Raw genomic sequence first — 25,773 nt, 5'->3', positions numbered from 1 at the left:
TTAAATGTAGTGAAATATAAGTGAAATTTTTTGAGCTGGAAAACATTAACTGTCTTCAAAGGCACTTAGAGCAGTGTGCAAGACTGAGTTGTCACTCAGAAATAGAGTGAGAAGTCACATGAAGGAATCAAGAGCAGGCAATTCCACCTTAACAAAACTTTTGGCCATCTAAAAATTATAAACTTGGTACACTCTTTAAAAGAACGTTAAAACCTGTCAAACTGAGACAAGCTGAAAAAAATAATTTTTACCTGTACTGTTAATTTTTCCTCTTTACTGCTGCAGATCGTCCAGGTCCACCCCAAGCAGTAAAAATTGCAGATGTCTGGGGAGAAAATGTTGCTTTGGAATGGACCCCACCAAAAGATGATGGCAATGCCAACATTACTGGTTACACAATTCAAAAAGCAGACAAAAAGAGCATGGTAGGTAGACTTTCTAACATGGCGAATCTCAGGATAAGCCACCTGGTTCTCACATAGAAGGCTGCCTTGAAACACTGCTATTATTTGTGAATCTAAATAACTTTTGAGAACTGGAACATCTGCCATTTTAATGTCTCTTAAACTGACAACTGTTATAAAAGACCTTGTATGAATGTGACAAGTATCTTTGGTAGGTTGTCTTTGTTCTTAGTATTGTTACTTTCAAATGAAGCCTCACTGTTAAAGCTATCATATTTATTTCTGCGTACCTTCTTTATATAAGTATAATGATTTGCATGTTTTTGGGGTGGGGGGTTGAGTCAGACTTTAGGCTATTGCATTATATTGGCTGTTGGTACAGTTATTTATTTATAGGTGTTATTGCTATTCTTATAAATTCTCGTTAGCTGCCCAGAGTCACGCAATAATAAAGGAGGTCATTTAAGACTTCTAAGTTAGTTAGTTGCTGGTTTGAAAATAACTGAAAATAAAGGAAAAAAATAAAATTATTTATTAGGGATTTTTGAAGGGGTATTTTGATTTGATGAAGCTGTAACAGCACCAATCTCAATTGCCTTTTAATGGGTGGGCTGCTTATAATATTACCGTCATTCTTCAGTCTGCAGCATAATACAGATAGATACTTCAAGAATGATGTCTTAGCCAGGCTACCCCTGAGCACCTAACTCTTAGGGTGTTACAAGCTCAGCTTAATTTACTCTATCTTTCAGGAATGGTACACCGTCATTGAACATTATCACCGGACAAGTGCTACTATTACTGAACTTGTAATTGGAAATGAGTATTTCTTCCGCATTTTCTCTGAAAATATGTGTGGCCTCAGTGAGGATGCAACAAGAACAAAAGAAAGTGCTGTGATCGCTAAAGATGGTTAGCTAAAACTCTGAAATTCCTGAACTATCTGACACAAATATGACAATGGAAAACAGCTAAAGGGGATATGGGAGGCTTATATTAATCTCTTAATTTTATTAAGCTGCCATAGTTTTAGCAACCACACCATTATGTAGCATAGCCAATTATGTTAATAGTAAACACTGAAAATACTTTTATTCTTTTAAAAAAAATGGTACAGTTTGGAGAGAAAGGATAAAATAACGGAGACTGTTTTTGTTTGACCTGCATTTGGAAGAGGCAAAAACAATGTTCAAATTACTTGGATCTTTTTTTTCATACATCCCATCTGCTAAAAAATATGGGTATTATGTCTAATTTGCAAAAAAATACTGATTGCAAGCAAGGTGTCCTATGTGGATTTTGCATAACATTGTCCTGTAGGTTCTTAGTAGAATCCAATGTACCATAATTATCAATATCAAGCAAAAACCATTTGTGATAACTGAGCTCTGTTGCAAAGAGGAACATGGTCAGGAAAGTGATTTAATTTTTTTCAGTAACAGCATTTTATCCAAAACTATTTAAGTACCTACCACTCTATTTTTAAGGAAGATTTAAGGATCTTATGGACATTTAATTCATGCCAATACAAGAGAAATTTTCCGCCTTGTGTTCACTCAGAATACAAATATGCATTAAACACAGTGTTTTGTTACCTTGGAAGGAAAAAAAGATTTCGTTAGTTCACACTTTAGGCAGAGATAGTACATTTTCATCCTTTTCTTGAAAAATAATCTGCAATGCACCAGGCTAAAGACACAGTGGTGGAAAACAGCTACTAATCAATCAGAATGTCAAACCAGTTTGAAAACATTTCCTTCCTCTAATCTCATTTATATTTTTTGAGATGCTAGATGACATAGCTTCTTCCTTTTTAATTCTGTCCAACAGAATCAATGGGCAAGAAAGATGAAGAGGTGTTTTTTTTAAAAAAAGGAAAACTGTATAAATTATAGGCAGTTCAAAACTATGAGTCCACAAAACATAAAGTTTTCAAAGATCCATGTTCAATCCATGTTCTAACAGAATAGAAACACAAGTTAAGATAGGCAAAAAATGGTAAGTGAGCACCTGTCCAGCCTAGATGAGTTCATATCGCCAGGACCAGATGGATTACACCCCAAGGTTCTCAAGGAACTGGCAGAAGCATTTGATAAAGTAGATCACAAACTACTACTTGATAAGATAGAAAAATGTGGGTTAGACAGCATCACCAGATGGATTTGTAGCTGGCTGACCAGTCATACTCAGCGTGTGGTCCTCAATGGAACCACTTCTACATGGAGGGAAGTGTGTAGTGGGGTCCCCCAGGGCTGTGTTCTGGGCCCAGTGCTCTTCAACATCTTCATCAATGATTTGGATGAGGGGATAGATGGGGAACTCATCAAATTTGCAGATGACACCAAGCTGGCAGGAATAGCCAACACTCCAGAAGACAGGCTTAAGATACAGGAGGATCTGAACAGACTTGAACACTGGGCGCTATCTAACAAAATGAAATTGAATGGTGAAAAAAGTAAGGTTCTACATTTAGGCAAGAAAAACCAAATGTACAGGTATAGTATAGGGCAGGGGTCAGCAACCTGAAACAGTGAAAGAGCCACTCGGAACTGGTTCCCTCACAAAAGGAAAAACTGGGAGCCACAAAAAATGAGTGCGCATGCGCGTACATGCGCAAATGCGCAGAACAGGGTTTGACTGAAGAGTGGAGCCAAGGCGAGATATGCACCTACCCTGCATATTTGAATTGATTGGTTGAACATTTTTAGTCCCACTTTTTTTTTTGACTACACATAGCAGAAGACTGGGAGCCGCAGGAGACGGCTGAAAGAGCCGCATGCAGCTCCAGAGCCGCGGGTTGCAGACCTGTGGTATAGGGGGTACCTTGCTCAATAGTAGTAACTGTGAGAGGGATCTCCGAGTCCTAGTGTACAATCACTTAAATATGAGCCAGCAGTGTGCTGCAGCTGCCAAAAAAGACAACACAGTGCTAGGCTGCATTAATACAGTGATAGAATCAAGATCACGTGAAGTATTAATACCACTTTACAATGCCTTGGTAAGGCCACACTTGGAAAACTGCATCCAGTTTTGGTCACCACAATGTAAAAAAGATGTTGAGACTCTGGAAAGAGTACAGAGAAGAGTAACAAAGATGATTAGAAGTCTGGAGGCTAAAACATATAAGGAACGGCTGCTGGAATTAAGTATGTCTAGTTTAATGAAGAGAAGGACTAGGGGTGACATGATTGCAGATAATAGAACAATATGAGCTATGCAGTATCTCTTCCTAGGATTATAGGTCAGCTGCACAGGTTAGATTCATGACCCAGGAAATAAAGTTGCTGCTTTTAGGAATTAGAAACACACACTACAGTTGCATGCCAGTGCTCTCACAATCCAGATCTAAAAAAAAGTATTGCACAGTTCCATGTTTTACCGATAAACTTTGTTCTTATGTAGGTAGGAATTGGGGAGAATAACATGTTACAAAATTCTGTCTTTTAGCAATTCTTGAACTTCTCTTTTGCAGGTAAAGTCTACAAAAATCCAGTTTATGAGGAGTTCAATTTCACTGAACCACCAATGTTTACTCAGCCTTTAGTTAATACGTATGCCATATCTGGCTACAATGCAACTTTGAACTGCAGCGTACGAGGAAATCCAAAGGTAAGATAATCCTCTGGTAAGAATCACAAAAAATACACAAGAGAATTTAAAAAGATGTGAATAAGACAAATCAGTTATAACAGTATTTCTCAACCTTGGTAGTGTGAAGATATGTAGACTTCAACTCCTAGAATTCCCCAGCCAGTTATGTCCTCAACCGGGTAAGTAATCTTTCCTCCTAAAAACCTCAGCTGCAGAAACTGAATATGACATACCAAAGTCCCACATGTGTGCAGAGCCCCATTAGAAGTTATATGTGTAACGTAGAACAGGAGTTCCTAACCTTTGCAGTTTGGCAGCCCAGCTGGCGGGGCGGAGAGGGAACTGGGCCGCATGAATGGCAGGCCGGCGCGCCTGTACACATATGCAGTGGTGGGCCAGGGCACGCATGCAGCTCTTGTGTACACGCAAACAGTCCTTGCACGAGTGGTGGGCTGGAATGCCCCCAGGCATGCCCACCAGTCTGCCATGAGGACACGTTGAGCTGCTCATGCGCATTCCAGCCAGCCACTCACATGATCCAATTCCAAATGGACCACATCCCGATAGTGGGCCACGGCCTGGGGGTTGGGGACCCCTGATTTAGAACCTATATGTGTGGACTTCAACTCCCAGAATTCCCGTGTCAACTATCCTGGCTGGGGAATTCTGGGAGTTGAAGTCCATATGTCTTCAAACTGCCAAGGTTGAGAAACACTGAGGTATAAGACTGCTATTTCTTCATCTCACTTCTTAAACATTATACTTATAGGTTCTTGTGGGGCTCTGCATGGTGCAGAACTTTTATATGTGATGCTTAGTTTCTGCAGCTGAGGTTTTAGGAGGAAAGGTTACTTGCCCTGTGCATGTTGAGGACATACCTTCCATTCTCTCCTTAATTCTTTTTTAACTATTAGGGTTCTGCATCATCTAGAACAGGGGTGTCAAACTGCCAGCCCGCGGGCCGGATGCGTCGTGACAAAACCGCACCCACCCCATTGCTGGCAATGGGGAAAAAGCTCCGATATGTCATGCGACATCATGTGACGTCGCGAGTTTGACATGCCTGATCTAGAGCTTTCTATGCTCTAGCTGGGTTAAGGTTTAAGCTACTTTTTATTTAACATAGGGAAATGTACTGGTCTTTGACTGTAATAAATATTTTGAATTTTTTTGGGGTAAAGAGAGAAGGGTGTTCCTATGAGGTAACAAGTGGAATTGTAACTCATGTCATGTCCCCTATTCTCAATTGTAATATCAGCTAGAAAATCCATAGTTGTAAATGCAAAACTGACCACTCAAATATACTAGTTACCAGGTAAGCTGTTTATTCTTCTACTACATCACTCTAGAGCAAAATAGATAATTTCATCAGATACATTTCTACCCGTTGCATTTCACTTCTTTTATTTAACCTGATACTTATCTGGGGTTTTTTAGAATTGGAAACTAGCACAAATGCAATTTATCAGGGAAGGATGTTTACAATACCTATCATGATACTTAATAAATTGTATGACATCTTTATCTGAACCAGATGTCAGATTGATGGTTTTCCTCAGACTTGTTTCTGTTTCTGTGCAAGAACTTGAAACTTGGCAATAAAATCTATTTCCTACTAATTAAAATTAGGAAAAACTGTTTAGTAATACTTCCTGTATATTATTCCAAAGAAAATATATTTATATTAAGAGGACAGATGGGTTTTTAAAAAATCTTGCTATGATGAAAGAATTTACATTAGGTATTCTGGTTCAGCAGTTCTGGGATTTTGTTTTTATTGGAGATATTAAAATAATCACCTTTCTTTAACACATTTAATGGCCGCTTTGAATGATGTCATGTGAAAACCATGTGTTTAATAAAAATGCATGAAAAAGGTTGCATTTAAAAATCACATTTGAGAAAGGTGTCCCACAAACTAGCTGCAGAAATTGAAATATATTGCAGTGTTGTTCATGAAAATTTAGCATTCCATAATATATAGGTGAAGGGACGTGGTGGCTCAGTGGGTTAGGACGCTGAGCTTGTCGACCAGAAGGTCGGCAGTTTGGCGGGTCGAATCCCGAGTGCCGCGTAGCAGAGTGAGCGCCTGTTATTCGTCCCAGCTTCTGCCAACCTAGCAGTTCGAAAGCACGTAAAAATGCAAGTAGAAAAATAGGGACCACTACGGTGGGAAGGTAACAACGTTCCGTGCACCTTTGGAGTCTAGTCATGCCGGCCACATGACCACGGAGACATCCTCGGACAAGCGCTGGCTCTTCGGCCTTGAAACAGAGATGAGCACCGGCCCCTAGAGTTGGAAACGACTAGCACGCATGTGCGGGGGAACCTTTACCTTTTAATATATAGGTCTTCCAGATGGGCAATCCCTGATTTTATGACCTTTTTTTGCAGCGGTTGTTAAGCAAATTTGGTGGTTGTTAAATAAATAAATGTAGTGGTCATTCCATCATGTGATCATGGGGAATGGGGAAGCCATCAAACTTTGAAACTGGGTCATAAGTAACTCTGGACAGGTTCCATGCAGCTTCAAACAGTCACTAAGCAACTGGTCGTAAGGCGAGGATTACCTGTTTGAGACTTTGGGTAAAGTTTTAGGAAAATTATGGAATGGACTTATCTAATAAAATAATTTGAAAATGTAAAAAACATTACCATTTATTTTAAGATGTCCTTAAACAGAAAATGGACCATCCAGTTCATTAACATCAAATTTTAATATTATGTTACAAAAAAAAGAAAGAAATTGATCTTTAATTTCCTATCTTTTCTCTGTATTCTAACTGCAGCCCAAGATCACATGGATGAAAAATAAAATCATTATAGCGAATGACCCACGATACAGAATGTTTAGTAACCAGGGTGTTTGCACACTGGAGATCCGGAAACCCAGCCCCTATGATGGTGGCACATATACTTGCAGGGCTGTCAACAGTCTTGGTGAGGCTGAAGTTGAATCCAAATTGGAAGTCAGAGGTAAGATGGTTTCTGTTGGTAGAGTAACTTTCTTCAGTAGAAAAAAAATAGCTTCAAGGAAGATGCCTTCCTTATATGCTGACAGTTTTTGCCTCTTTGCTTTGCAAGGAAAACACATTTTAATGAATAAGTGAAGACTATCAAAAGAGTAAGTGATAGATTAATTCCATGGAAAGTAATAGCAATATTTGGATCAAATATTTATGTATAAGGAGAGTATGCAACATGGTATTTTGAATATCGTAAATATATCTGCAGATCTATGATAAATTCATCTTCAGGATGTTTCCAGAGTAAGGTGATACATAAAGAAGATTACTAACTGGATTACAATGTTCCATTTTTAACTTAATAATCTAGTTACAAAGTGATCTAATATAAGGAACAGTTAAAGTATTACCTTTTTTCACTGACCTCATACAATACTCCGTAATGCACATTGTCCACAGAATCTTTGGGGACTGTCTAGCTTTTGTTTCCTATTTACTTCTGAATCTTTATTAGCTCCATAATTATAGTATTATGAAGTTGAAAATCCATAGTGGCATTCATTGCTCATATAATGCATCTGATTTAGTTAATGTATTGTTTTGGAATTTGTGTACTTTTTTTATCTTGCCCAAAGACTCAAGCAAGATAGAAGTCTTGTGCAATATAGTAGTTACATTTCCTGATTGTCCCAGTTTCTCTATTATCTATTTTTCTGCATAGAAGGCATGATGTCATTTCAAGGAATTCACTCTTCCATTTCACATAATAGAACTCTCCAAATTGCTAGCAAGCATCACCAAAAAAAGCTAACATGGGAAAAGCTGAGTTTGGATAAAACTGTTAGATAGTATTCTTAGAAAGCATAAGGTTAGAAGGCTTATAAGTTCTAAATCATTATTTATTTATTTATTTATTATTGGGACTTATATGCCGCCCTATCTCCCGAAGGACTCAGGGCGGCTAACAACAATAACGTACAATAAATACAGAAGTTAAATAAAAATTAAAATTAAAGGCCCCTGTCATTATAAACTGTCATTCATAAACCTCTAAACGTATGCTTTCCGCATATCCAATATGTGATTGTTTCATTTCAATCCAGCAAAGAATGACACCCTAGAACATTCACCCTAGAACATTCATCGTGTTTAGTGTCTATGGCACTAGTAACCATGATTTATGTCTTCCATTTCTGAGCACTGAGACATTTTAGAGGTGCAAGGATTGATCCAGTTTCCTTGGAAAGAAACTACTGAAGGCTGACAGGTCCTAGACAAATATAACAAAATTTCTTCTTCACATTGCAATTTTCATTCTTTATTATTTCCCTTCATTACCTAGAAATGGAAAGTCTAAAAAGCCTCCACACTGAAAGCTTGGTTGCCAATTTTTTGCAGTCATAAAATGATGTTTGCTAAATGTTTCACTTCAGTTATCTTTGGGTTGGGTTGTGGGTTTTTTGGTCTCTTTCTTCTTTCTCTCTTTCCCCCTTAATATTTATTATCTGAAATCCAATACTTTTTATTCATTGTCTGAATGATCATCTATCATTAGAGCAGTTCAGCCTGCTAAAGTGGTTGGACATGTAGTCAAAGAACCTTCCAACTTATCAGTTAAATTTTCAGTCACTTCAGAGTTATATCTATTGATGTCAGTGGGATTTACTTCTGAAGAAATATACATATACCAAGGAGTGGCCTCCTCTGTAAACCCATGAATTTCATATAAGGCTTTCATATGAAGATACATTTCCAGATATTCAAAATCATATGATTTCATACAAACTTCTTTTGTTTAATTTATTTTAATGGGGGATTGGGTGAAGATATCACACACTGTAAGAGTAGGGAAAAGTAGTCAAGAGTTTTAATGCAGAAGAACACTGATTTATGATCCTTTTGTGATAATCATAGCTAGGGCCCAATTTTGTTTTTATATTTGCACTTCGATTCATAATTCCTTGTACACGGGGCACTCTGAAGTTAGAAGTTCTCGTGTATCCACTATAGTTATCTGTAAATGGAATCAAAGAAATCTGATATGTAAGGTCTTTGAATTTGCCTAAGCCCATCATACTACAGGAAAATGTTTAACCCTTTCCCCCGCATTTTCCCTGGGTGAAAACTGCTTCTGAAACAGTCAATATTTCTTGTCCTCTCTTGTTCAAAAACAAAGAATTATCTTTTCCCATCCTGGCACCTTCTGAATGTGTAGGGATAATGCCTTCCAGATTCTTAGCCAGAATGGCAAAGCTTGGAAAAGCCAACTTACAATAACTATTTGCAGTTGTGTGTGAAATGATATTGGTTTACTGTAGATTTTGCCCATTGTTTAGTCTCTGTCCCTGCCCTGACTAAACTGGCACTGAGATATTCACCCTTTGAGATGCCAAACAGAATAAGCTCCAAGAAACTAATTATCCATAGTATTCATCCAATAAAGAAGATGAGAGCTCTGAATACACTGATTTTTATAATTAAAAAAATAATGAGATAACTAGTTTCTTTTATTTTCATCTTTTTCAAAGACTTGGCAGATGAAAGAAAAGTCAGATTAACTCAGGAATTTTCAAATGAACAAATCACTTTGGAACACTCCCAAAGCTACAATTAATTATTCCCAAGAACTTCTATAGACATCAGTAGAACTACCCTAGATTGTATATTCTGATTATGGTGCCCTAAGATATAATTGATGCTTTAATATCACTCATTACAGTTTAATATTGGACAGAATCATATTTTCTCTATGTGTTGGAAGCTTAAAAGAATTACAGCTGGTGTTGCAGTTCTGAAAGAAAAGAAGCAGTTTAATATTGTTAAACAGTGATGAGATAGAATTTAAACGAAATTAAACATTGGTTAATAATTCTGCAATTATATAACATGGAGAAATTTTGCCAGAAAAACCAACGTTCTTGGAGGAGCAGAAACTGATGTTTAAAATCATATTCAACTGGACATTACCTTTCATTTTATTCTTCTTGTTATATAAAATGTGTTTGCATGATAAGTGTGTATTTCATACATGTTCTTCATCTTTGCACCATGACATACTTCTATGGCATGGGCAAAGAAGGTCAAATTAATCAAGACTATATAGTAACTAGTGTCTAGATTATAGTAACTAAGGTTAAATTTTCATTTATCAATAAATATAGTCTTATTTCCATGTTCTTTTTAAAAATATATTCTTAGTCAATATCAAATAGTTGTTTTTGATAAATGTATCGTATGTTAAAAAGTATTTCTAGATAGTTTATATTCAGAAGGGCAGAATTATAAAGAATAGAGCTGAATAAGTAATAAACATTCTCTCAGCAGAATCATATCATGAGTGTTTACATTGTCAAGAATAAAAATGATAACATATAATTTAGTGGTACATTAAGAATGTCCACACACTTGGGAATAAGCTCTGATAGACACCATGAAATTTACTATTGAGGAAACACAGGAATGTGCAGTATATTTTATAAAGTGAGTTATAACCTGTAATATAATGATTTAGTAGCTACCTATAATGTATTTTTAAGAAAATATTTTTCTCCTATAAAATGCATAGTTTAAAAGGCTAATGTAGAATAAATACAGCTGGTTAAATTATATCAGCCTTGTGCAAAAGTATATACTGAAATGTTATCTTTATACAGTAATACTTGATAAATTTGCCTAGTAGTTATTCAACTAAAAATAGATATAGATATAGATGGTTCAATGCTATGCATATGGCTTTTTCCTATACTGAGAAACACTCTGGATACACTTGTGTGTGAGTGTCTGTGCGTGTACATATATCTATATCATCTATATCTATAATTTTAATTTTAATTAAATTGTTTTAATTTAGTTTAACCTAATTTTTGTTTTAGTCCTAGATTAGTGACACAATTAGATTGGCTCCTTTATCTCACTTAGATTAGTGTGGCAGCCAATCATTTGTGTTTGTGCATAATTAATTAAGCTTCCTACCTTAATGATAATGCTGAAAGTGTGCTAGACCCCTTCATCTTTTGATTTTCCATTGTCTTCTTCGTTCTCATTTTCTCTCTCTCTCTCTCTCTCTCTCTCTCTCTCTCTCTCTCTCTCTCATGTTTTACATGACTAAGGAATTAAATCATCATCTTTTCATCACTGTGGTCATAATTTCACTCAATAGAGTCTGTACGTTTATGTTTAGAAAGTAAAGTGCTTACAACTTCTTTCTCTCTCTCTCTCCTGTAGTTACACAGTAAGGATTTTTGAATGTATAATGTCATCTAAGGTAAGCTTTCATATGGTCTCCGCATATGAAGCTTATTTCTGTTGTCATGTCATACAAAACCTACCGAAGTATGGCATAATTTTCATTATGTCATTTAATGAAAATGGGGTAGTAAAATCAATGTAGCAACGGACTGACTATTTGTATTGTGTTCTTAATTAACAACTCTCGCTGAATCTGCTGAAGAAATGCTTGTGATAGCAGTTTCCGCTGTGACGCCAACACATACTAACAAGCTATAGAGGGAGTGATAAAGCATGAAACAGGTTAACAGCTTACCGTACTATACATAAATAAGCATAAATCACAGCACTGAAGTCTAATGCCAGTTATTTGCCTCAAGGTTCAGGAAGCTAGGAAGTAACCCTATTTAATTATACCAAACTCTTACCTCCTTTTCTTGAAAATGTACACTGCAGCAACTTTAAGAAATTAGTTTAAAAGCATGCCACATTTTGTGTGTCAGAGCATAAAAAGGTGAAAGAAAGAAAGAAAGAAAGAAAGAAAGAAAGAAAGAAAGAAAGAAAGAAAGAAAGAGAAAGAAAGAAAGAAAGAAAGAAAGAAAGAAAGAAAGAAAGAAAGAAAGAAAGAAAGAAAGAAAGAAAGAAAGAAAGAAAGAAAGAAAGAAAGAAAGAAAGAAAGAAAGAAAGAAAGAAAGAAAGAAAGAAAGAACTTTGACAGCATATTTAATTGCTCTAAACTAAATCAAGTAGTTTTGTTTTAGCTGGGTTGTGCACAGAATTGTCATTTGCATTTTTATTTGCTTGAATGTGCAAAATATGTATTTCTGTAACAGTAAATCATAAAATATAGTCCAGAGAGTTTTGAAAGAGTTTTGCATTTGAGATTAATGGTAGAAACATTTAAAGGTAAGTTCTTTATAAAAGGGCATGTTTTTTCCCCCTGTCTCTCTCTCTAGCCAAGGCTGTCTTTAAAAAAAGCATTTCAGTGTTTGTTTTTTAACTATTGTTACTTCACCGAATCTCAGCAAGCTAAGGTAAATTTTTGGGAATTTAGACGATTAGTATGGCCTAGAGAACCTTGTACAGAATTCTTATCATACCAACATTGCTAAACAATCCAAAAAAGAGCATGAGGTTACTATATTGCACTGGGTTCGGCACCTTTTGCATATTCTTACATTATTGGTCTGGTGGGTTATATTAACTCCCACTGCAACATTATAATATCAGCCATTCCCATCTAGATAGCTTGGTTTCAATCACTGACAAATGTGTAGTGTGGTGAAGATATTGATAGGGAGGTCATTGTATGCAGTAATTTCATACTCAGGGGCACACATGAAAAGAAGGTGGTCATCAGCATCAAAATGGCTGGCACAGATGGGCAATCAAAATCCCACCTCTTTTTATGTGTGTATGGTGCATGTGATGCATGTTAAAAAGGACTGGGGCTTTGATTGCCCAGTTGTACCAGCCATTTTAATGATGTTGACCCTCCCCTAATTATAGCTCAGTGTAACATGGTTACTGGGGATGTGGAAACAAAAACAATCACATGGTTAAAATGTAATAAAACCTTAATATCATTATTGTTTACAGAAGAAAAGTGTTGGGTTCCCCTTGGTATTTGCCTTTTGAATATTTTTGATGCTATAACAGATATTATTTTGGATGACTTTCACTATGTGGACCCCCAGCATCCTGCTGAGTCTCCTTTCTTCTCCTTCTCCCACTTCCTTATTCCAATAATTAGAATATGGATAGGCAACTTCACTTCAAAGCTTCTTCACCATATTTGGCTTGGAGAATTTATGAAGACTCACATTATGAGTCTTTGATGAGTATCTGACAACTTTACAGCCACAAGAACAACTTGCCATTTTTGGCAGCAACTTCATGCTGGATCCATCAAATCCCCATCCATTGGACAGTGAAAATGGTTAATGGAACATAGAATTCCTGACCTATCATTCTTGGAAGAATTTATTTCATTCACACGCAAAGAAAAAATAGTAGCAACCGGAGAGCAATCCTGTCTAAAAATCCTAAATCTATTTACACTAAAGGAAGCTCTGTTAAAACGATGGCATATTTCTCCTTTTGTAATTGCACAAATGTGTGCAGGTATAAAGATCAAATCTATTTTTTGGTTGTTTTCATAATTGTCTTGTCCTCAGGTGGTCTCTCGTTCTTCCGACTACTACTGCAAGGGGTACCTCCGCATATTGCCCAGTCCTATATGAAAGAAATGGAAGCAAGCAAGTTTGGAAAAAAATAAATTCTGCCCCCAAGTGCTTCTCTGCTTCTGCACCAGAAACTGCTAGCCACTCCACAGCCTCTCATTTTTACCATGATCTTCCTAACTCATATATTGCCCCTTCCGTCTCGCTCCTGTTGCTGGTGGAAAGAAAAACTCACGCATGGATTGCTTTTCTTTTTTTGACGTTTAATGAAATAAGCTGATGCTTACCTGCATTTTGTACCACTGTGTATTTCTGTATCCTTTTCTTTGCCCTCTATTTTTTAATGAAGAAAAGAAGACAAGCTAAAGAAATGTGCATGAGAGCTCATTTTTAGTTTCTAATTTATATGGCTAGATACTTTTTTTGTGAAAAGCAGATGCTGCCACGCCCAATAACAATGCAATCAAAACATACCTCTTTTGATAACCAAATAACAAATTATAAGTGGACATGTCTCCTGTGTACATGATTTACAGCATGTAACCATTAATTGACCTGAATGCATCTAAATTTAAATGCGTTTTTTTTCTCTGTTCTTTATTTGTGAATCCCATTTCTTTGAGCTATTACAGGGGATTTTTTCTGGTGATGTACAATAAAGCTGAAGTGTTTATGACCTAGCCACATATTTGGGATTCTTATGCTTATTTGATGTTATGCTATCACTGTTATTTTGTTTTCATCATGTCTTGGCTTTCTGTTTGCAATTACAAACACTGGATTACGGGCTGGGATGCAGATACATTCACATATATTCTTATCCATTTAATTAGTCCATTTGGGGCTAAGCACTGTTGTATAAACCACACAAGAAAGGAAAATTAAAGGCATCATATTACAAAAAGAAATATCATATAAGTGAGTCTAGTTTGCGCCAACTCCTTTTATTATTCCTCTCCATACCTTTTTGTCCTGCAAAACTTCTGGGCTTTCATCCTGACCATTTACCACTTCATACATCTTTTGCAAACTTTATCCAAACAGAACTTTCTCAGTCTTCTCCTTTCAATACATTCAATCTTTCCTCATACACTTGTTTGGTGAGTCAGTGCTGACTCTCTCCATGAACATATTTCCTCATCTTCCTGGCCACAAATTTTTGTATCATTTATTCAGCACTTAATTCTTTCTTTTCTTGTTCACTATACATACTACTTAAGTACCCACTGCATTCAACTTTTGTGTTTTTACACCATGGCAAACACTCATTTTCATACAATAAAGTGTACAGAAGCTTACTATGGGCAATTCCATTTGTTTACACAAACCTGCGAATAATACCTGACAGCACTGATCAATTTAGGCATATTTTGGCCCAAACCCAGTTTTATCCCAAGCATATTCACATTATTCTATGTAAGGCAAGGTCTCCAAAATAGAATAGAATAGAATAGAATAGAATAGAATAGAATAGAATAGAATAGAATAGAATAGAATAGAATAGAATAGAATAGAATAGAATAGAATAGAATAGAATAGAATAGAATAGAATAGAATAGAATAGAATAGAATAGAATAGACCTGGAAGGGACCTTCGAAGTCTTCCTCAGGAAGATCAAAACCACTTAACAGATTCATCAGGAAGACCACACCTAAATGACCCACATAGGAGAAAGGATTTAGGAGCAACTATTCTTAACGAGAATAGTTGCTCCTAAAAAGATAAGTCCATATGCCATGACTCAATTTCCAAATAACTGCACCTGGATGACTGAGAATCTTCATCGACAGATTAATACAGTATATGTAAGACATATATTGACAATTTCTAGCACAGCAGCTTATACATATTAATAGTTACCAAAAATTAGTTCTTTTGAAGCATTTCATGTAGAGTTATCACCTATTCACATAATTCCAAGCATGTTTTATCAAAAATGCCAGTGGAATTAAGCTCAGTGGAATTTCTTGATTTCAAGGTTTAAGACTGTGTGCATGGTAATTGTTTTAATGTATTAATAACTACATCTGGAAATTAAAATAATATAGGAGTGCCTGAAAGACACACCACAACCCTTTAGGTCAATGGATACAAAGCCAACTTTAATTCTTACGCTTTATGAATGGTTACTGCATTACCTGCTGAACTCGAATGTAGTATTTTGAAGGAAAGTTATGCTGATTGAGTTCCTTATTTTCTGTCAAACAGGCCAAGGCAGAGGAACAATAGGCAAACTTCACATGCAAAGCTACTAGGCCTAAGCAGATCAAAATGTATTTGAATTTTTTCTGTTATGGCTACCAAGTAATGGTTGCATGAAGTTTTGCTGCCCAGATCTGATAATCTTAGTTTGTGTAGCTGATTCAGACTTCAGATAATGCTCTCTACGTATCCTCTGAAATATGTTTTGCATTTCAAGACTGAGTGCCCCAGAATCTATATGGCACTTTGCGATAAATAAGTGGGTTTTGGGTTGTGATTTGGGCACTCGGTCTCTAAAAGGTTCGCCATCACTGCCCTAGAATGTTATTATTCAGGACAGCATGGACATAGAAGACACCCAACTCTGTGTTCAGAGACTTGCTTACAGCAGGAGTTTCATAATAAACAAGATACAGCAGAAAAGTGCTTTATTGCAGATAAGAAAAAGGCCACTTATGCACAAAAGTTCTGCCCTGTGTAGAACAAAGAAATCAAGTTTTCTAATATGTATGTTCCAGGATTTAAATACCAGGAGTCTTTGAATCAATGGCCTTCTGGTCATTCTTTTCCCAGCCAAATGTCTTAGACGTAGACATCTGTTCAATGTTTATATATTGTTCTGTCTGGAGTTTGGACAGGTAATTCATTGGTTACACCTCAGTTTTATTATTTATTTATTTATTTATTTATTTGTTTGTTTGTTTTATATACCGCCCTTCTCCCGGAGGACTCAGGGCGGTGTACAAAGCAATAAAGTAAGAATACAATAAAGCAATAAAGTGAGAAAATTTTAAAACCCAAATCCATCAGGCCAGGCCGGCTTGTTGGAATAGATAAGTTTTTAGATCACGCCGGAAGGAGCGAAGGTCAGGGGCCATCCGGATTTCAGCTGGTAAGCGGTTCCAAAGGATTGGCGCACCCACCGAGAATGCTCTCCCCCTGGGGGTCACCAACTGACATTCTCTGACCGGTGGCACCCTGAGGAGGCCCTCTCTGTGGGAGCGCACAGGACGGAGGGATGTTGACGCTGGCAGTAGGTGCTCCCGTAGGTAATCCGGACCCACGCCATGTAGGGCTTTGTATGTCATCACTAGCACCTTGAATTTCACCCGGAAGGCAACTGGAAGCCAGTGCAGCTCACGAAGCAGAGGTGTAATATGGGAGTATCGGGAGACCCCCAAAAGCACTCGTGCAGCTGCATCAGTGATGCTGTGCACCATCCCCCAGCACAGTAGCATTTCACAGGTAATAAGGTACCTTTTACTGTATATTCTGTATTTAAAAATCAGACATAAAAACAGGCAAAAGAAAATAAAAGATTTTTGAGAAGGCAAAAGAGCTTAGAGATGGATTGGAGCTGATGTTGTAGGTATTGTCAGTGAAGTAACCATCAGAATCATGAGAATTTAGAAGTAGAGATCAGCAATTAATCTCCTTACCAATTAAAGCTCTCCAGAAGCAGCAATACAGATGGATGAATATCTTTAGCATTTATTCTATACTTTCTCTTACATGTGACAAGTTTCTGAAATTTCCTATCATTTACATACAAGTGCAGCAACTCTGTACATTAAAACATACAAACACAAATCAAAACTCTGATTATGAAATGTACATAATAATTTTTAATTCAAGCTGTCATAATCACAGTGTAAGATGTAGCAAAAGGATTAAATAGAGAAATTACTTCCTAATGTGCCTGGAGCAACCGTTTTCCAATGCAAGGCTTATATTGAAAAGTTCTGGAAAAATGCATCAGTTTGATAATTATATACAGGCAAGGCAAACATGTTGATATTAGCCTTCCTTCAGCTTTGTAGATATCAACTCCTGTAATTGCTAATCTGCATGGGCAAGACTCAGGATGAAGGCAAGAGAAAGTTGCTATAACAAACATGAGCACAGTTTAGTACATGCACACCCTTCTATGTTAAAATATGGCTTGTGGTTCAGTGTGCTGTTCATATCCAAGCAACTGGGTTCAAAAGTTTTTTTTTTAAAAAAGTGGTTTGATTAACAACATATTATGTGACTGCAGTCAAAATTATAGCATACAACGTTTTTCTGTGCATCATCCCCCAGTACAGTAGCTACAGGTTTGTTTGTGCATGGAAATGTTCCTACACGGCGATTGCTGAATTGGCGAGACCTGCATAGTCCTGGTTTACTTAACCTTGGTTTGCTCAAACTAGTCTGCTGAATTTGCCCAGTGAGCTAATTCACACAACACAGATAAATAAAGACGAAACGCAGCCTTCGGGATCACCTCAGAATCAACGCCACCTGGTCTGTTGCCCTCTGACTGTCTGAGGATGACCCCACCTTCTCCAGACCATACGAGGGGCGAGGGGCGATTCCCTCCAGCTACCTGCACTACTAGCTCGAAGGCGAAGGAAAGGCAGCTGCTGGCAAAAAAGCATGTCCGCTGGAGAGAATAGATTAGTCACTAGAATAATAACTTTATTGTCATTTTAAATGTACACTAATCAGCACACATTAAAATGAGATTTCGTTGCATACAGGGTAACCACCTCCAATATACACTGCATAAACCTGACCAGAAACACACACACACACACACACACACACACACACACACACACACACACGACCCAGAGAAACAACACAGTCTAGTTCGGATGTATACATGGCAAAAAAAAAAAGGAATCTTGCGAGTTTACCAGACGGGTGGCCTTGAGCCTTGGTGGAGCAGTGGGCTAATGCCTCCTTAAGTAACACCAGCTGCCTGCAATTAGTGCAGGTTCGCGTCCCACCAGGCTCAAGGTTGACTCAGCCTTCCATCCTTCCGAGGTAGGTAAAATGAGGACCCAGATTGTTGGGGGCAATTAAGCTGACTTTGTAATGATGCCGCTTGGGGTGTGTGTGTGTGAAAGCCCTAATAAGCAGGCATATACATAGAATGAAGGCTACTGCTAAGCTTGTAAGCCGCCCTGAGTCTTCGGAGAAGGGCGGGATATAAATGGAATTAAAATAAATAAATACCGAATCGGGTAGTCTGCTAATCTAGTAGTCTAGAGAAGGAAGGCTCCGAGTCCCCAAACCGCACCCGGGACGGGACGGCCCGCAGCTCCCAGCCTGCCACTTCCTGCCCGCCTCCAGCCAGGCCAGCGGGCTTCCCCGCCCCCGGCTCCTCCCGTTGCCCCCGCGCGGGTTGCTGGCTCTCGGAGCTAGCTCGGGCTAGTGGGAAGGAAGGCGCCATGGCGCTTCTGGAGCCGCTAAGCGCAGCGCAGCTGAAGCGCCTGGAACAGCACCGCTACAAAGCGTCTGGGCGCTCGCTGCTGGAGCCGCCGCTGCAGCGTTACTGGGCTTGGCTGGTGGAGCGCACGCCGCTCTGGCTGGCCCCCAACACCATCACGCTCGTCGGCCTGGCCTTCACCCTCGTCCCTTCGCTGATTCTCATGTATTGCTGCCCTAGCGCCACCGAAGAGGTACGTACGGTAGTCCACGCCGGGGTGACTCGCCTCGGTCGTCGCCTTTGTGGATGCGCGCTTCCCCTGGTTTCGCTTTAGAGCTCTCCCGCTGGGCGTGGGGGGGGCATTGCGGAAGGCGGAGAGTCAGGTTGCCGGAAAAGAGCAAAGGCTGGGCCGCCCTGGAGTTCAAATTCCAGGGGTTCACCCTGTTCAGTAGATACTCAAGACCAGGGGTCTTCAAACTTGGCCCTTTTATGACTTGTGGACTTCAACTCCCAGAATTCCTCAGCCAGCTTTGCTGGCTGAGGAATTCTGGGAGTTGAAGTCCACAAGTCATAAAAGGGCCAAGTTTGAAGACCCCTGCTCAAGACTGATCGAGGGCAGTGTTAAGATCTTAGCGTACTTAGGATGTGCTCTTTAACTCGTCTCGTACGAACTGCTCGCGAAGCTTTCACGGAGTCTTGCAGATCTCTGCCGCGCACACTTTCCGTAAGAGCAGCTCCCCTTCGCTGAGGGGAAGAAGGGACTTCTTGTTGGCTAATCCTGCAGCCTTGTCCTTAAAAACAGGATGGGCTGTGGAGTCCAGTGTGTGCAGATCGTGCTGAGAAAGATCTGTGTTGGCTGTCATGATTTTTTTTAAAAAAGAAAATATTTGAGTCACCTTGGGATTTGGGGAAATTGAAGTAGCTCAACAACAGAGTTTGTGTATGTGTGCATTTGTTAGACTTACATCTTGCCTTTCCTGTGTTAAGGCATTTAGGATTGGCACTTTGGATTAGACTGGTGATCCTTGAGCAAAGTCACAGTATGTACATGTTTTGAGCTGTTAAAGTAGAAACTAGGAATGGGCTGATTTTAGACATCTGCCTCTCTGAAAGAGAAATGTTCTTCACTTATAAAACAAATTTGTATTTGCATAATGCACAGAAAGATACAATTTCCTTTTTGTGGAGTTTCACTGCTGACAACTGCACAGATATATTAACTTCTCAACAACAATAAGGACGTGGTTATTTGTTGCGGCAGCCTCCACCTCCTTTTTAAAGATCCCAGACTTTCCTTGCTTCTGGGAGTTTCTGACAGTCTGTATCTGAGGACTACCAGGTTTGACCCTGCATGATTTTTCAAAGATTGACTAGATCCGTGGTGGTGAACCTATGGGACGCGCACCATCGCCCCAGTCCTAGGCCTTCAGCTGAGTTTTATAAAACCTTTTCGCGTTAGGCCTCTGCCACCGTGTGCAAAAAAAAAGAGGTTCAATCAATCAATCAATTTCAACTTCTCACGAAAAAAAAGGATCTTGCAAAGTTGGAATTGATTGCTTGAACTTTTTAGTCCCATCCAGTCTGCCGTTACCACCACAGCCATGCCCACCCAATGGGCCACTCCCACCAATGGGCCACACCCACCCAATTGGCCATGCCCACCCGGCACCTGACGATACATAAATGGGTTTTGAGTTGCAGTTTGGGCACTCGGTCTCTAAAAGGTTCGCCATCACTGGACTAGATCATAGTCCATGATGCATATTATTATCAGCCCAATCTGCTGCAGAATGAAGGCCTCTTCACTGAAGATGGTTTATTTTATGTGCTCAGTTTCCATAAGTGCCCATCTCATCCAAGTGACTCTTTATGGTTTGTAATGTACCATGCTAATCAACTTTGGATTGGTAAACAGATATTATTCCACTTTCCAGTCTTGGCTCAGAAACAATGACTGGCCCAAAGGCATCCAGCTGGCTCCTGTGCCTAAGGGAGGACTAGAACAGGATCTCTTTGCTCATGTTTTTTAGTAAGATAGAGAAACTGTAGACTAGGTTATTAGCCGTAGTCTTAATGAGTGCCTTATCATTCACTGGTTTTGTAACAAACCTACTTTAAGATACAATCTGCTGGAGACAAAGTAGTGCTTAAGGGGAATGTGATAACAGATGATCAAGGCCACTCTGTCCGTATAATACTTATTAGAGGAGAATGGCAGAACAGCTTGTTTCTGTATATTTGTTTCAGGCTCCTCCGTGGGTGTTCCTCTTCTGTGCATTAGGTATCTTTATTTACCAGTCTCTGGATGCGATTGATGGCAAGCAAGCCAGAAGAACAAATAGTAGTTCTCCTTTGGGAGAATTGTTTGACCATGGGTGTGATTCTATTTCAACAGGTAACTTTTTAATTAGTTTAGGTTTGCATCATGTACTGATAAGAGTTGGAAGGAGGTCTTTTAGTCTAACCCCTGTAGACTAACCCGTGCAGTCCCCTCCTCTAGTCAAAATATAGGGTTGCTTCTCTCTGTGAATTCAATCCATGTCTTTCCAGACCAGGGTGTTTCAACCTTTTCACCTATTGTACCACTTTTAGGATATGATAACATCCGAGTACCACCAGTCACCTAGCAAGGTGCCAAAAACTTGCTGACACCCCCCCCCCCCAATAAAGGAAAAAAGTGATGAAGTACAGGTAGTCCTCGACTTACAACAGTTCCAGCTGATCGGCGCTTCTTCCAGCTGGAGCCTGGCACTGATCCTGGCGCTTTCACTGAGCCCTGACAGCCTTGCAGCTCCAGCCATCTCTCACTCAGGCTTGTGTGGTGCTGCCACCAGTTCAGCTCATTCCCCTTCCCCACTATACTTCTCTAGGATGGTCGCGTACCACCTGCCAGGTGCCAATGTACCACAGGTGGTACCCATACCACTGGTTGAAAAGCCCTGTTCTAGACAACTTGCCGTAGTAGTTCAACAGACCCCACTCTCAAGTTCATCCTACAATCCTTCAGATGGACATGAAGCCACCTTAACACTAGGCCTGTAAACTGCTTCCAGTTTGAAGGGAAAAAGTGCTTTGATGCATGTGGGCATGTAATAGCTTTTTCCAATTCCTTAAATCATTTAAGTGACTTTTCCCTATATCTAATGGCAACTCCAGATGGCTGTCATGTGTCCTGGGGGGAAAAAAGCAGCCATTTTTGAGTTTCTACTTGCTATCTGAGTAGCCTTGCATACTCCATATCCGGAGGGCTGAACATGCAGAGCAGCCCAGGAAAGAAGTCCTTCCATCCTGTAGAACAAACATTCTTTCTGGGCAACCAAAGCAATTTCTGTCCAACATTTTCATCTAAAACCAGGCTGAAATTTGTCTTTCAAAAGGTAAAGGTAAAGCTTTCTCTTGTCCAGTCGTGTCTGACTCTTGGGTGCGGTGCTCATCTCTGTTTCTTAGTCAAGCATTGTCCAAAAACACTTCTGTGTTTATGTGGCTATTTATTTATTTATTTATTTATTTATTTATTTATTTATTTATTTATTTATTTTATTACATTTATATACCGCCCTTTCCCGAAGGACTCAGGGCGGTTTACAGGGTAATTAAAAACCAGATACAAAAGTTAAAAACAAGTTTAAAAAAAATTACATTTGTCCCTGTGTAAATAAAACCCCAGTTAAAATAAGATTAATCCTCAGCCTAGGCCAGAGAGCTCGAAGAGCCAGGTCTTCAGGTCCCGGCGGAATGAACTTAGGTCGGGGGCAGTCCTCAGCTCCACTTGCAGCTGGTTCCAAAGGGCAGGCACCCCCACTGAGAAGGCCCTATCCCTGGGTGTCGTCCACCGGCAATCTCTTACCGGTGGCACCCTGAGAAGACCCTCCCTGTGGGAGCGCACTGGATGAAGGGAACTTGATGCCGGCAGCAGGTGTTCCCTCAGATATCCCGGACCCAAGCCATGTAGGGCTTTATAGGTCATTACCAGCACCTTGAATCTCACCCGGAGGGGAACCGGAAGCCAATGCAGCTCGCGGAGTAGAGGTGTTACATGGGAGTATCGGGAGACCCCCATCACAACTCACGCGGCCGCATTTTGCACCAGCTGAAGCCTCCGAGTGGTCCTCAAGGGCAGCCCCATGTAGAGAGCGTTGCAGTAGTCTAAACGGGAGGTCATGAGTGACTGTGCATAGGGCATCTCGGTCCAGGTAGGGCCGCAACTGGCGCACCAGGCAAACCTGGGCAAAAGCCCCCCTGGTCACGGCTCCTATATGGTCTTCAAAATTGAGTCGTGAGTCCAGGAGGACACCCAAGTTGCGAGCCCTATCAACGGGGGGTAACACCTCACCCCCCATCATTAAAGATGGAATAGTCTGGTTAACCCGAGATGCCGATATGCACAGCCACTCAGTCTTGGCGGGATTGAGACGAAGCCTGTTTCTCCCCATCCAGACCTGGACCGCCTCCAGGCACCGGGACATCACGGCGAGGGCATCGCTGGGTTGGTTCGGGGTGGAAAGAAAAAGTTGGGTATCATCAGCGTACTGATGATACCCCACCCCGAAACCATGAATGATCTCACCCAGCGGCTTCATATAGATGTTGAACAGGAGGGGCGAGAGAACCGACCCCTGAGGAACTCCACAAATGAGAGGCCTCGGGGCGGATCTCTGCCCTCCCGTCAACACCGACTGCGAACGGCCCAGGAGATAGGAGGAGAACCACCGTAAAACGGTGCCTCCCACTCCCAACCCCCTGAGACGCCGCAGTAGGATACCATGGTCGATGGTATCAAAAGCTGCTGAGAGATCTAATAGGACCAGGACAGAGGAGCAACCCCTGTTGCAATTTATGTGTTTATGTTGACTGGGTGCAACACTGTTACCTTCCTACTGAAGTGGTACCTATTTATCTCCTTGCATTTGGATGCTTTTGAACTGCTAGGTTGATGGGAGCTGGACAAGTAATAGGAGCTCACCCCATCACGCAGCACTCAGGTCTTGAACCTGGCTGTCAGCTTTCCAGCTAAGAAGCTCAGCATCTTTAACTGCTGAGCCATCACACCCTTTGGTCTTTTAAATATTTAATTAACAGAATTGATCACAGGTAGGATATTTTAAAAATATCCCAGTAGGAAGAGCAGTTTGAGAATGGAATCACTTATCCAAGAGGCCAGACCGTCATCTGTTTGGCATATTTTAAACTGGATTTCTACACAAAGTTGGAAGTTGGATTCAAGAGCCAAAATATTATCTTCTGGTTCTATAAACTAGCTCAACACGTATGAAGTAAAATGAGTAGAAGCGAGGTGGTAGTTTTTTTAGATTAAATGAAGATCATATTAGCAACAATTCGTGGAATGCAGAGTGTTATTTTTTATGGGCACTTAGCTCATCAATATTTTTTAAATACATGATGTTTTTCATAAAGCAGGGTTAAGAAAAGACATAGGTTTTCTAAGATGGGTGGAATCTACTAGTTAGTGTAGGGATTCTTTTTCCCACTTAGTATAGCTTCCATTTTACTTACCAATGAAAAGTAAGTACTGGTTATGCCCAAAGTCTTAATTTATCAATATTCTCCAAAACAGCTATGAAACCTAACTTAATTTGCCTTTCAGTATTCGTTACTGTTGCAGCCTGTATTGCAGTTCGCTTGGGAACAAATCCAGACTGGCTCTTTTTCTGTATCTTTACTGCAATATTCCTGTTTTACTGTGCTCACTGGCAAACCTATGTCTCCGGCATACTCAGATTCACCAAGTAAGTGAATACCTGGATAACTGAATTTGCAACTTGTCTTAAGAAAAAATTACTGTCACCCTCAACTGGGACACCAGTTTTTTTCCCCCCTGAATCCTAGTAGGAAATATGTTATTTGTGAATTCCATGCTAAGTGAATAGTACATTAAATGAGATGATAATACTTCACAAAGTAGTTTGAAAGCTAGAGAGGTTAGACGGGAAGGATCAAAAACTTTTCAGGAAAGGTTATGAGATACTAAAGATGAGTCAGAAACCTTAAACTTTCAGCTACCAAGGTTGGAATGAAAAGGGGATGAAAATAGCCCTGGGTAGCACAGCTGTTAGAATACAGCATTGCAGGCTAACTCTGCCTGTACCCTGGAGTTCAATCCTGACAAAAACAAGGTTGACTTAGCTTCCAAGGTCTGAAAGTGAAGAGCCAGATTGTAGGAGACAATATGCTGACATTATAAACCACTGGAGCGGTATATAAGTATAAGTACTATTGCTATTGCTATTTTTTTAAATGGCTACCAGAGAGCAGTTCTCTGTCTGAAGGTATTGTCTGTTTTAAGGAGCTCTCTGGCTCAGATTTAATCCCAGTTTAGGTAGATGACCATGAAAAGAGAGAATAGTTTTACTGGTGTCCAGGAATTAGTATTTGGTCAGCAACAGGCAAATAGGTAGATGTGAAGTTTGGTTCACATACCCCAAGTTATGATTTCTTAATTGCATCAGGATTAGTTGGATTTGTATCTTACTTTTTGTAGGAGGAGATAGTGATGCTTTATTTATATTCCAGCCATTATTTCTGCCCATTTATACATTGAATTAGGAAAATATAATTACAAGAAATAAAATAAATTATTAAGCTACTTTCATTACTGTAGTTCCCTGATGTTTACATTTATTTTAGAAAAATGTTTGATTAACATTTGGTATATGAGTCCCCATTCATTAAAAAATCACTGGTATGAATGAATTTCTTTTTTCTTTTTTTGTTCTAGAATTGATGTGACTGAATCCGAAATAGCTATAATGATGATGCTTTTGTTAACTTCATTTGGTGGAACAAGAATATGGGACACAAAGGTAAGTCAATATACCTACAGATTTAAATATATTTTCCTATCTAAAACATATTGATACTAAGTGACTGTTTCTAATTCTTTGCATTTTGTTGAACATTGATTTTTCCTACTTTTAAATGTTTATTGTGAGATGCCTTTTTCCATGTGGTCCAAATATAATGTCACTTCTGCATTTGTAGTGCG

At 39.5% G+C, this 25,773-nt stretch overlaps 2 protein-coding genes across 6 annotated transcripts in view; both read left to right on the top strand.

Annotated features, from left to right (window-relative positions):
* The window catches only part of MYBPC1 (myosin binding protein C1), a 103,115-nt gene extending 89,064 nt beyond the window's left edge, over window positions 1-14,051 (top strand). For 3 of the 4 annotated variants that reach the window (XM_081331213.1, XM_081331214.1, XM_081331212.1), the window contains 5 exons: window positions 286-425; window positions 1,157-1,316; window positions 3,877-4,013; window positions 6,785-6,971; window positions 13,366-14,051. In XM_081331213.1, the coding sequence (XP_081187339.1) occupies window positions 286-425; window positions 1,157-1,316; window positions 3,877-4,013; window positions 6,785-6,971; window positions 13,366-13,466 (725 nt within the window). In that variant the 3' untranslated portion in view covers window positions 13,467-14,051. Of the gene's footprint in view, window positions 1-285; window positions 426-1,156; window positions 1,317-3,876; window positions 4,014-6,784; window positions 6,972-11,185; window positions 11,226-13,365 lie in introns of all 4 variants that reach the window. The other variant, XM_081331215.1, reaches the window with a different exon arrangement.
* Window positions 14,052-18,407: 4,356 nt separating this feature from the next.
* The window catches only part of CHPT1 (choline phosphotransferase 1), a 19,089-nt gene continuing 11,723 nt past the window's right edge, over window positions 18,408-25,773 (top strand). For both annotated transcript variants that reach the window (XM_081331424.1, XM_081331425.1), the window contains exons 1-4: window positions 18,408-19,023; window positions 21,018-21,165; window positions 24,376-24,517; window positions 25,507-25,591. In XM_081331424.1, the coding sequence (XP_081187550.1) occupies window positions 18,793-19,023; window positions 21,018-21,165; window positions 24,376-24,517; window positions 25,507-25,591 (606 nt within the window). In that variant the 5' untranslated portion in view covers window positions 18,408-18,792. The remainder of the gene's footprint in view (window positions 19,024-21,017; window positions 21,166-24,375; window positions 24,518-25,506; window positions 25,592-25,773) is intronic.

This window comes from Vipera berus, assembly GCF_964194415.1.
Source record: "Vipera berus genome assembly, chromosome: 6".
Taxonomy (NCBI): domain Eukaryota; kingdom Metazoa; phylum Chordata; class Lepidosauria; order Squamata; family Viperidae; genus Vipera; species Vipera berus.
The sequence above is the reverse complement of the archived record's forward strand: the minus strand, read 5'-3'. Positions and strand labels throughout refer to the sequence as shown.